General features: G+C 49.8%; 1 protein-coding gene across 15 annotated transcripts in view; it reads right to left on the bottom strand.

Annotated features, from left to right (window-relative positions):
- Positions 1-13,002, bottom strand: part of PPP1R12B (protein phosphatase 1 regulatory subunit 12B) — a 197,353-nt gene that overhangs the window by 67,142 nt on the left and 117,209 nt on the right. For 11 of the 15 annotated variants that reach the window (XR_007476031.1, XM_049706871.1, XM_033415970.2 and 8 more), the window contains 3 exons: positions 12,072-12,261; positions 11,873-11,985; positions 10,835-10,876 (listed from right to left, as the gene is read on the bottom strand). Coding sequence is in view for 14 of the 15 variants with exons in the window: in XM_049706871.1 (XP_049562828.1) it covers positions 10,835-10,876; positions 11,873-11,985; positions 12,072-12,261 (345 nt within the window). In the remaining variant the exon portion in view is untranslated. Of the gene's footprint in view, positions 1-1,311; positions 1,533-10,834; positions 10,877-11,872; positions 11,986-12,071; positions 12,300-13,002 lie in introns of those variants that run through there. The other 4 variants (XM_033415974.2, XM_049706881.1, XM_049706914.1 and 1 more) reach the window with 4 other exon arrangements.

The following is a 13,002-nucleotide window of genomic DNA, read 5'->3' as shown; positions in this document are numbered from 1 at the left end:
TCCGCACCCACTGCTGAAGAACAGGCCCGGACACCTGCCCGCCGCCTCCCCCCAGGGCGCAGAATGTGGACCCTCCACAGCAGCCGGGCACTCGGGGAAAGGGAGACCGCAGCACTCGGTGATGACAGCCCCGTGACCGCCACCTTGGTGAAGCACTTCTGAAAGTCCCTCAGCGCCAGGCAAAGCCCCATCTTGACGCATGAACTGTTTCACTTGGTTAAACGAGATCCAAACATGTTATTTTCCTCTTAAAATGCTTCTATAACCTGAAAAATATTTCAGGAATATAACCGGAGCTATAAGCTCCAAGACCATACTAAGTATTTTCATTTGAGCTATTAATTGGCTAAAGGGCTTTTTAAAAGTCCCTTCTCTCTTCTCAGTAGCCAATAACGTTGGCATAATTCACAGTGTAAGAGTTTGGGTTGTAAGAAGACAAAAAATGTTAAAAGCACAGGAAAGCATGCACTGCTAAGGCACACCTGTGGGAACCCTTACAGGGTTACGTTTGGATAGAATATTATGGTTTTTCATGAAAGAAATTCATGTCCCTAAATGCCTGCTCTCTGATTCTTGAGCTTGCCTGACCTAAGACGGAGCTGGAGAAAATGAAGACTGGTAAACTGTGACCATTCACCCCACCACCCTACCCCTCCGGTCCTCCCACAACAACACCGGGAAAGGCGACATCTATCAGTGCCTCAAGCTCAACATTCCTGCTGGGGCAGATCTATAAACACTTCGCTCACTGAGAAAGAGCTGCAAATCCCACACTAAGCTTTCCACCTCGATCATGGGGCTAGAACGCTGGCATTAGCTAAGCCTAAGCCATGGTTAAAGCTCTCCAGCCACACCATCAACAGGAGAAATGAAGACTCCTGTAACTAAGGTAACCCCCAGACTGCACTGAAAGGGGAGCAATTATCCCTGGAGGCTCTCCACGATCAAAGCCAGCACAGACTGACTGAGTGCTCTGAAGACAACCTCACAGGAAGCTGCCGCCACGGTAATGATGGGGTCCCAGGAGTGCTCAGGGCGGGAACGATCCTCCTCTGGTCTTGGAAAAAAAAACTCTTAGGAAACATACCGGCAGGAGATTCACCGTAACGTCAAACAATCTCTTTTGAGTGAATGACTTAGACAACTTTTTCTTATTCTTTATAGCGGTATGAATCTCCTTTTATAACAAATATCTTCTACCCACCCCCGCCCCGACTTTGACTATCCTGAAATGAAATTCTTAGATGTAAAACTCAGCTAAAATCACAAAAATCAATAATTAAACACGAAGAAGAAACAAACAGAAAATCATTTATAATGAAACACGTATTTCAATGTGTAAACCTGGGGGCCAGTAATACTGGGAGGTGCCATGGAGCAGCCGGAGGCGTGGACCCCCCCACAGGACTGTCACGAAGGGGTGTGCTGTGTGATGACGTCATCGTGCAGGAGGCACTGCTGCCAGGTGTGAGCAAAACCAAGGTGCAGTTTCTCCTCAGCTGACACGGTGGTTGGATATTTAGAACCTCCCTCTGCCAAAAAATGTGAGTTCATACATAAAATCAACTTGGGTTTTGAACTCAAATAACAGAAAGGCTTTTATCTCTGACTGTCCAGGGAGACGGTGAGAAGCCCAGCTGCGGGACAACTGTCTGTTTTACGGGACACACAAGGGTGTCTGGCTTCCCTGGCCCCTGACCACGAAACGCATCCACAACGTCAGCCATCGCGGTGACCCCTAAAAGGACAGCCTCCTCTAGAAATACTCTACACTTTTCTGTACTTCGTATATTTTCTATAATGAAACGCATTGCCTTTGTAATCATGAAAGACAAGTTCCAGCAGAGTTTCAAGCTCACTGGCATCCCTCCAACAAAGAGACATAAGGTTACAGGTCACTAACAAAAACGGATACCTTAAAGGCAGTCGGAGAAGGAAGAGAATGGAATAAAAGGCAAGGTCAAGAGGTTAACTGTCCTACCCTCAGCAGTTGATAAAGTTCACATCTTTGTATAAGACATTGAGCAAAGCTCAAACAGATACCTTGAAGGTCAATTTATTCTATCTTAAAAACGATTTCTGACTGAAGCAGAATTCACTGATGACGTGGGACAGCGGGTCCAAAAATTACCGGGTCTGAAAGGAATACATGTGTATTTTGATTACTGAGATTTGCTTGGCAATGGCATGACCCAAAATTAATAGAGTCCTTAAAAGGAAGGAAGATGCCAAAAGAAACTTTGTTCTCAAGATGGTTTATACAGCTTGGCTACAGCAAGGCACAAGTATGACCCATATATAGCAAATCCCAGCAGCTGTAGTATTTTAAGAACGACGGTTGCAAAGCAAGAGCAAGTGTGCAGTGAAAGGAGAGGCCGTCCAGTGAGCGTGGAGTCACAGCTGGAGAAGCCCCCTCACGCAGCCTGGACAGAAGGCGCTTCCCAGTCTCTCCACCCGCACCCCCGGCCCCCCGTCGTCACTGCTGGGACCCCGACGGCCTGCGCGGAGAGTCTGCCGAGCCCTGGGGGCTGTTCATGACGGCCCTCTCATTAAATCTATTCCTATGAGCATTATCATCAAATTTCCCGGGCTTCTCCAGCCCGCTCATTCTAGGGACACGCTAACCACCCTTTCCTCCTCTTCTTCTTATCTGGCTGAAGATAAAGAAGCTGAGGGAGGAAAATCTATACTTTACTATCTTTTCACTCGATTAAAAGGAAGAGTGGCTTGCTTAAAAACAAAGATTATGGTGGCTTTATGGTACACTGTGAAAAATACTACTTTCCTACAGAAATAAGCAACTCCACCCGAGAGCTTACCTACCGCGTCTTTAAACTTAGACTGTTGGTTCTATCTCAACAGCACAGGCTTGTCTGGGACATACTTTACCATATTAGGCAATCAGGCCCCAGAGAGAAGGGAAAGCAAAACAGTCCTAGGCTTTTACCTAAAAGGAGAATGGCGAAGACACTGCCCAGCGGTGGAGAGCGGACAGAAAATCGCTGGACGCCCTCCAGCAGATAAAGGGGCTTCACGAGATTAAGTAACAAGATTCAAAATCTTGCTTGACAGAGGGGTGAAGATCCAGCAAACAGCCAGACGCAAAACTGTGAAAACTCAGAGCAAGTGGGAAAAAGGGCCGTTATTTACTCGAAGAAAGAGAGTGGGGGGAGTGGTGAAGATCTGTGGGAACACATGCAGAAAAACAGAAACGGGAGGGTGTTTAGGCAGAAGGGTTAAAGCCTGCTTGAGGACACAGAGATGTGCAGGGACTTGTTCTCCTCAGGTCTTCAAAGGGCTCCAAGCAAACTAGGAAACACTGAGCTCTCGGTCCTTCCTTCTCTACTCATTTCTGTCCCTGCCTCAGCAACTGCTTTTAAGATTTATTTCTCAAAACTCATCAGGTTCATTTTCAGAGCACAAGCACACGCTGGAGCCTGAGCTACTTCTCTGACTCTTCAAAGAATCCATTCTTTATGGATAAATTAATAACTTAACTTCAAAATCACATGATTCTGAAGTCAGTGAGAGTATTCCAAAAGCCATTCTCTCATCCAGATTTAGGAACCTACAGATTTGGAAAATAATTTGAGTGGCTCTTACTCATCTCTAACTATTTAAATGCATTAACTCATTTTCATTTTACAACTCTAAGAGGTAGACACTATTATTATCCCCACTTTACAATGAGGAAACTGAAGCATCTCGTCCAAAGCAGTTCAGCGGTCAAGGTGGGGTTGCCCCGGGAGCCCAGCTCCTGGGTCTGCACTCCTAGCCTGTTGTGACAGTACATCACCCAACATACACGACAGATACAGACTCAGGAGAATGCGGTGCAAAGCCCTAGACACAGCTGTGCTCCCTCTCTCTGGGCCTCCTCAGCTGTGATCTCTAAAATGAGAAGTTTAGGGAATTCCCTGGTGGTCCAGTGGTTATGACTTGGCGCTCTCACTGCCGTGGCTTGGGTTCAATCCCTGGTCGGGGACCTGAGATCCTGCAAGGTATGTGATGTGGGAGAGGGAGGGGAGGGAGGGGAGGGGAGGGGAGGGGAGGGGAGGGAGGGGAGGGGAGGGGAGGGAGGGGAGGGGAGGGGAGGGGAGGGGAGGGGAGGGGAGGGGAGGGAGGGGAGGGAAGGGGAGGGGAGGGAAGGGGAGGGGAGGGAGGGGAGGGAGGGGAGGGGAGGGAGGGGAGGGAGGGGAGGGGAGGGAGGGGAGGGAGGGGAGGGAAGCAGAGGGGAGGGGAGGGGGGAGGGGGGAGGGGAGGGGAGGGGAGGGAGGGGGAGGGGAGGGGAGGGGAGGGAGGGGAGGGAGGGGAGGGAAGCAGAGGGGAGGGGAGGGGGGAGGGGAGGGGAGGGGAGGGGGGGAGGGGAGGGGAGGGGAGGGGAGGGGAGGGGAGGGGAGGGGAGAAGTTTAGAGCTGCTTTCAGTTCTAAAACCCCAAGCCTACGACCGCCATTGTAGGCAGCACAGGGATAAACCAGAGTTTGGTACAGACGAGCAGCACCTAGAAATGAGGTTTTCAAGGAAAGCCTCTCCTTAAGTGAAATGGAGCGCTAGTTATTCAAAGATGCAATCAACTGAGGGAAGTCAGGTAAGGCAAAGGGAACCAAAAGCTGAGTCAGCTTAAAAGATCATTCGTAGATACGGTTAATCGGTAGAATTCCTCTCCTGTAACAAAGAGTCTTATGACATTCCTGGTCTTCAGAGACCTCCAGACAAGGTCTGCAGAGAGGCAGTAATTTCTGTTTCAGAAGCTGTCAGGGGAGCTCCAGGAACTGGCTCTCCTCCACGACTACACGGCTCTTCCACAAACAGGCCAGGCAGCTTTCACGGGGAACAGCCCTGCACCAGTTGAGAAAAGCAGGTGAAATAATACGCGAACTACCTACTGTTCTGTGTGAGCGTGCTTTGTTTGCCTGACTTTGTTCTGGAAAAGGGGGAAACTGCAGTCACATTCTCAGAGCCAAGTGCTCTGACTTGCCCGTTTCCTGGGCGTCTCTGTCTACACTTGCACTCTTGATGAGCTGCTCCGATGTCATGGTTCCCGAGACAACCTGCATGTTTGCATCCAGTCTGTACCTCCAACTCCGCCCCTGACATTTCCCTGTGGACGGCGGTCAGACACATCAAATCCAGGGCTTCTAGAGCCAAACCCAAAGGCCTGCCCTTCCAGGGTCCTCTCCATCTCAGTTCATGAAAACTCCACCCTCTCAGGCACTTGAGCCAAAAGCTTTGGTGCCAACCTTGACCCCCCTCTGTTCTTCTCACCGTATACCCAATCCCGCAGAGGTCTTGCTGATTCTAACTCTGAAATACGCCGTGCATATGAAAACTTCTCAGCATCTTCACCACCTGCGATCACCTGGCCCAAACCCCTCGTTAGTCCTGGGTTAGGGTGACATAGAGGGTCTTCTCCAAACAGCAGGCGGAGTCCCCCCAGAATGTGACTCCTGCCCCTCTGCTGCGCAGAGCTCTACACGGGCTCGCACGCCCTGGCACCGACCGCCGGGCTCTGCCGTGGGCTCTCATGCCCACGCCGTCTCCTCACAGGTCCTGCCTGTCCTCCTGCCTCACGGCCCCGCGGGCTCTGTTCCCTCTGCCTGCGCACATCCACGGGGCTCCCCACTCACTCCCTTCACGCTGGGCTCCAGTGCTGCCTTCGCGGCAAGGCCGACACCGACCCCCCTTAGATGCTCAGCGCCCCCCGCCCTGCACTCCCCGCTCCTGAGTCCTGGAGCCACTCCACACGGCTTTTCATCTTCCACACACCGTTTGCTTGGCACGTTCATTTTACTCGCTGCCCGCCTGCTTCACCAGAATGCAGACTCTACAAGAACAGGGCTTTCTGTTCACTGCTGCACCCCTGCCCACAGGCACCTGGAAGTACTTGTTCAGTGAACACACGAGAAGCTTATAAAAGAGAAGGCAGGACAAAATGGGAAATGCATTTAGTGGCTTTTGGTATTAGAGATACTTCTGGGGCCAAATGGCTCCCAAAGCAAGTTTTATTTTCTGTTAAAGCTTAGTTTAAAACCAAGCTTTGCTGGCAAATTTCACTTTGAGCCTCTCTTTGATTTAGTTTGAAAGTCTTAACGTTTAATCACTTATATCTTCTGCACACTTGACCAAGGTCTCTCCCGACTAGCTGCTACCGGTTATCTACGGCCGGTATCTGAACACCTACTGGTCAATGCTTCCTTAACAGTGTCTCCTATAACCAAGGCCTCTTGCAGGAGGGTTAGCCACCAGACCACGGGCTCCACTCTGGACTGGACGCTACACTGCTGACTTTGAAGGTAAAGTGTCGTGATTCTATTCAGACTGATGCCACCGGATTTGCCTAAAAGCAATAGGGATTCTAGAGGGAGAAGCATTTTCCTATTTGAAGGATGGACAGACATAAGTACCCACCTACTTATGTACCCTCTCTCCATAAGTACCCTCCCACCTGGCAGGAGAAGGCTGACCCTCTACCACTGAACCTGAAACTCTCAGGAGGCTTTCGAGGTGTCCTTCAAGAAGACCTTCCTTTACTCAAGGAGGCGAGGTGCCACTAGCAGCTCAATTCAAACATGTAACCTGCTCAGTAAAAAACAAATGTAAGAATGGGGGCAGGGGGGGAATAAGCGGTACAATCTACTGGGTAAAAAATAAGCGACAAGGACACATTGCATAACATGCGGAATATAGCCAATATTCTATAATAACTATAAATGGAGTATAACCGTTAAAAATTGTGAACCACTATATTGTACACCTGCAACTTACAGAATACTGTATGTTAACTATACTTTAAGAAAAAAAAAAAACTTGGAACTTTTAGACTCACCCTCCATCTTCTGGGGGGAAGGTAAAGGGAGTGGAGATTGAGTTAATAATGAATTATGCCCATGTTGAAGCCTCCATAAAAATCCCTAAACTATGAGGTCTGGAGAACTCCTGGGTTGGTGTAATATCCACATGCCGGGCGGGTGGTACAACCACCTCCATGGGGACAAAGCTTCTGACCTTGGGACACATCCACACCTCACCTGACGGACCTCTTCATCTGACTGCTCACCTGCATCCCTTAAAAAAAAGGATGGGGAATGGAGGGCGATGTGAGGTCGGCCCCACCACAGTCCCATAAAGGCTCCCTGACACGGGGCACAGGGCGCTCACCTAGAGCTTTCACGTCCCCAAGTACTTCCTAACCGCCCTGGGCCTGTTCTCTTAACTGTAAAACGAGGTTCCTAACCCAAGTTTCTTCTAAATTCCTTCCCAATTCTAAGATGCCCAAATTTGGGAGGCGGGTAACTTCACTGCATTAAACTGGGCTGGTCAACAATTCCTTTAAAACAAAAGCAATCCGTCTCCCGTTCAGCTTCCTTAGACACCATTCTGCTTGTTCACCATCTTTTCTTTTGACGACTTGCTCCCTCTAGTGATAAATTCAATCATATATCAGAACTGGCCTGGGCAACAGTCTGCTTCAGAGGACAAGAACACGTAGAGGAAACTCAGCGTTAAGCAGAATGAAGGCAGGCCAAAGACGCAAGTGAAGAGAGGACGAGAAGAGCCCAAGGGCCATCAGCACCTGCAGTGTGCCCGTGACTGCTCCAGCGCCTGTGCCTCACGAGCAGTGCAGGGGGCGGCACTTCTGACTGCGGTACCTCCTTCCTCACGTCAAATCCAGACTCAGTTTCTTTTTCACTTAGCAAGATACAGGCTATATTAGGACTTCTGGAGACGGTCACCCGTCTAACGCAGACAACCACGCACATCTGCTCTAAGCACATGGGCTAAACGGCTGCTAAGACATGAAGCCCTGTGCTCATTGTCGGTTTTCCGGCGGGGATGGTTTTGATTAAAAGCACGCACTGTGCAGGGCCCCGACCAAGCCCCCAGCCTTCTCAGCATCCCTTGTGTCACCAACAAAGAAATGCATGACTAGCCTCCTTCCTCCCCCCCAGACTGCATGACAAACATCAGGGCCGTTCCTGGTCATCAACCTTACCTGTATACAAATGTTGGTTACATTTTTTCTAGCTTAGGTCCACAAAAAGAAATAAATTTCCACGATGTCTACAGAGATTAAGGTTAAACAACAGAAAGGTTTTCTTAGCCATGCTCCTGTTACTGATATATGGGTGAGAGCTGAAGAATCTTCGAGAAGAGGAGAGCATCTGTGCACATCTGGAATCATTTTAGTTCCAACTCTGACTGGAGACAGAGTTTCCTTTCTACCCTTAAAGTAAAGTATTACCACCGACTGATTCCATGTACGCGAGGCTCAAGAACAGGCAACACTGCTCTACGCTGGCGGCAATCGGAAGAGCGGCTGCCTCTCAGGACAGGGGATGGGGGATGCGGGAACTTTTCAAGGTGACGGAAAAGTTCTGCATCTTGACTTGAGTGGTGGTTACACCACTGATTACAACTGTCAAAACTCATCCAACAGTACACTTTAGGTCTGTGCAGTTCACTGACTGTAAATCTATCCCAATTTAAAATAACAGATGTCAGAGTCTTGGGAAGAGTTAACTTAAAAAACAGTAGATTCCTGGAGTGGGAGAGCGGTTGTGACACAGTCCTGACCATCTTGAGGTTAGATTTCCACAATTTACAGGGACGGGCCTGTTGTTCTGTGGGCCCGTATGGATCCCGGCATCACGCCTGCCAGGATTGGACGAGCGCTCGGGAGAGAACCAGTCAGAGCTGCGCTAACACAGGCCGGGGTCAGGATGCTGCTGCCCCTGGGCACCGTGGTGGGCAGGAGACATGCCGGGCGTGCTGTGAGTGCTGGCGTACCTGCACACACTCAGTTACCATTAGAGAGAGGACTGGCCCTTCATTCCTCTCTGAAGACTCACGCTGGCGTCTGCTGGACATGCGGTGAACACTGGCAGATGCCTCGAGCAATGGGATGAGTGGACCATTTTTCAGTCTGACAAATGACTCTATGTCAAATCTCACCAATCAGAAAATCTTTTCTGTAATGGTTGTTCAGTGAACTTCTCTGGGAAGCATGGCGTCAGAGGCACCTTCGTGGCCCTTGCCTGGTGCACCAAGTAGCTTAGAAACGTGCAGGCAAAGATTTTCACTGACAGAGACAGTGGCCAACACCAAGCTCTCCTGTGTAACTCCCTCCGTGGAGCTCACCGGCCTCTATGACCCTCTATGGGTGACGGGCCACTTCAGTGCTCTGTAGTCAGCACCCGGGATCTCTCGTTAGGGGTTTTCTAATATAGTTCCCCGCAGAGGCTCTCCTGCGTTCACTCTTCATCCCCTGAAGCCTCCCCAAGCCCCTGTGGAATGAAGTCACTGGCGTGTGCACACCCCCCTGCCCCGGGGAGCCTCCACGCGGCATCTGCACCCAATGTCCACTCCTCCCCGTGAGGCAGCCCCAGCTGCAGCTGCACGCAGGCAGCTCTCACCACACCACCATGGGCACTGCTTTCTGGAGGCCCCTGCTGACTGTTTAGGATCTCGACCAAAATACAGGCAGGTTAATGACATAATATAGCATTTCTACTTCCTCTGCTAAAAACAAATTAGTTTTCATTTTCAGTATGAGTTATTACACATATTCTGAGAACATACTGTCACATTAACTGTAGGGTAGAAAAAAGGCCATCTTCTTACATAATTCCCAATAGAAATGTACATGGAGTCTCAATTCATTTAGTCAAAACCAAATCCCTTCCTTCTTGAAAAATGGTACTAGGGACTTCCCTGGTGGTCCAGTGGTTACAACTCGGCGCTTTCACTGCCGTGGCCCGGTTTGATCCCTGGTCAGGGAACTAAGATCCTGCAACCTGTGTAGTGAGGCCAAATAAACAAACAAACAAAAACGAAACAAAACAAAACAAAAACCAAAGAAAAATGGTACTAATGGTACTAGAAAAGCATTAACTTTCTATCACATGTGAGTGGCTTACAGGAACCCGGAGCTTCAGGAAAGCTGGCCTGGGGTGCCCACAGCAGAGAAGAGCTGGGTGCCAGGCCTTAAGGGGTCTGGTTACACAAGAGCCAAGGAGCTAACCTTATTTCAAAGTCAAATGTAAGTGACTTCTGGACTGTTTACACTATTCACTCTTGTGTTTCTCTCTGCTAGCGTGGAGAGGAGGTAGATCCATGAGAAACAGTATCACGCTTCACTTTTCTTCCCAAGATTTCAAAGTACTTTATACCATCCAATAGCACAACAGAGAAAAAGAGCCCGAACTGTGTTAGAACCTGGCAGGAGGCACTGAAAAATGCAGGAAGCTCGTTCAAGAACATGGGCATTGTTACACCATTTAAGAAAACGGGGGACTTCCCTGGTGGCGCAGTGGTTAAGAATCTGCCTGCCAACGCAGGGGACACGGGTTCCATCCCTGGTCCAGGAAGATCCCACATGCCACGGGGCAATTGAGCCCATGCACCACAGCTACTGAGCCTGCGCTCTAGAGCCCACGAGCCACAACTACTGAGCCCGCGTGCCACAACTACTGAAGCCCGTGCACCTAGAGCCTGTGCTCCACAACAAGAGAAGCCACCTCAATGAGAAGCTTGCGCACCGCAACGAAGAGTAGCCCCCGCTCGCCGCAACTAGAGAAAGCCTGCGCACAGCAACGAAGACCCAACGCGGCCAAAAATAAAATAAATAAACCAATTTCAAGAAAAAGGAAAGAAAACAGTATACCAGCGAGCACCCGTCCCATCTTGCAGAGGAGCGTCCACCTCCAAACTCTCCCTGGACCCAAGTCTGCACAGAGCCTGCTCTTCCTTCTGTTAACTGTGTGCACGCGAGCAGGGATGAGCCCTACGGGGACGCTGAGCCCCACGGTGGCAGCCTCACTGCTGGTTGCTTACCCATGCTGCTTTCACCTCTTCCGAGACATCAGTTTCATCTTCCTGGAAAGGGAGAAAGAAAAAAGACAAGAGGATCACGGTCACAGGCATCCCTGGAGGCAACAAGGTCAGCCCCATCAATTATGCACCTGGGCAGTGAGGGCTGACAGCCAAGGGCACTGTCACTGCTGCTTTTAGCAGCACCTCAGGAGCACCACTTGCTGTCAAAGAGTCCAATGAACCTGGCAGGAAAAGGAGAATCTTTAAGACAGACGGACCTCACTTGGGCTTTGTCAGTAGCTGTCAGCCCATTTGGTCCTATAATAATCAAACACCTCCGTCTAGTAGTCTCTAACAGGCGACCATCATTGTCTCATTTCTTGTCTCACTGAATGGTCCATCTAATTCCAAATGAGTCACCAGTGACCAGGGACCTGATCTTGGCCACCTGACTGTTAAATGCCAGTGACAAGGCTGAGTGAGCAGGGTACAGACCAGAGGGGAAGGAAAGAACTGAGTGTGTGCTCATCATCAGGAGGCACAGCAGCCCCGTCTTCATTTAAAAGCCAAAGTCAAGCTGTTTTATAGCACTTGTTCCTTTTTTTCTCCAAAAGAGTAAACCTGAGTCAGATGAAATTCTGAAATTCTCGAGATTCTGGCAGTGCCCCTGACATACTTGGTTAGCACCTGCACACACACGATGCTGAGGTACTGCTGACTCACCACGGGACTCTCAGGGGCCGCTGGGGGGCTGCTAAGTCTGAGCGGCTTATGCACTTGTTATATTTGTTTGCACGGCTGCTGTAAATTCCCCGCTTATTTGCTGCCTGCCTCCCGTGTGCTCGGCACTGTCCTAGGCCCTGGGCGTCCCAGCCAGAACATTCCAAATGAGTCCCACACTAGTGGAGTCTTTCTTCGGCTGCTCTTTTTCTCAGGGATGCCTCCTGACAATCTGCACGATTCAGGGCCCCATGTGGAACTCTTCCTTTTGAGCCCGACACACAGGACGGCGGGCAGCACAGCGTAATGCGAGATGTCCCAGCACAGACAGCCACTTACATCCTTCGTCCAGAAGTTGATGCCTGTGCCTCTTCGTCGCTCCTTGGGCCGCCTCCTCTCACGAATGGACAGCCTGTTAGACGACTGATCACCCAAATCTGCTTCTTCGCCCTCTGGTCAGAGAGAAGACAAAGCATGGATCTTAAGAACCTGGGGCACGTGCACTGGAGGAGGGTGCGGTTTCTGAAGCTCGACCTACCGTTTTTGTCCATTTCCTTTGCCCCTGCAGGGCTGGCGGGGGGCTCTGAACTCTCTGAATCAGGGGCTGAAGACCTACCCGTCCGGAGCAGGTAGGAACTGGTGTAGAGGGAGGGTCTCGGGGCAGGAGGTGACACTGGTGTCATGGGTTTGTCTGGCTGAGCCGGAATCCTCAGGCGACGATACACAGGCTGGAACAATCCACATGATGAGATGTCAGAGGTCAAGTCTAACCAAAGGGTAAGGACAGCACGTTTATTAAAAATGGGCTTTTCTAGATCAAGAGATTTATAAGTAATTAGCCAGATAGGAAAGAGTTCTAGACGCCTGCTCTGAAGATGCTACAGGCTGACAGCAGTCCAGGACAGCTCTTCCTAAACTGATCAAAGGGCACTAGGGGGCACCAACCTTGGTAATAAAAATTCCTTTGATTGTGCACCGCAAATAGGAAGGATGATGGCCTTTTTAAGATGGCGCACTGAAAGGTAAGGTTTACGTAGGAAACGAAGAAGCTCAGGAATGTGAAGAAACAATGCAGGAGTTATCTGAAGACAGACCAAATCTGAGCGTTCTACCAACTTGCCATCACTAGGCTTACTGACACTTCTGAAAAATTCCCGCTTTCTGAGACTTCCCTGGCGGGCCAGCGGTTAAGACCACGTGCTTCTACTGCAGCGGGCACAGGTTTGATCCCTAGTTGGGGAACTAAGATCCCGCATGCCACACCCCCAAACCCCAAATAAATAAAAATTAAAAAAAAAAATTCCCGCTTTCCCTTTTGAACTTTTTTTTCCTTGAGAGTTAGGACAGACACAGCTTGGCAATGAACCTTAATGTGGCTTGTTGAACATGCAGAGATAAAGAAATTCTTACTACATGCAGAGATTGTATAAATTTGTTTATAAATTATAGAGACAGAAGCAATAAAATAT

Source organism: Orcinus orca, chromosome 1 (assembly GCF_937001465.1).
Source record: "Orcinus orca chromosome 1, mOrcOrc1.1, whole genome shotgun sequence".
Lineage (NCBI taxonomy): Eukaryota > Metazoa > Chordata > Mammalia > Artiodactyla > Delphinidae > Orcinus > Orcinus orca.
Note: the sequence above shows the minus strand (reverse complement) of the source record. Positions and strands in the feature narration are given on the sequence as shown.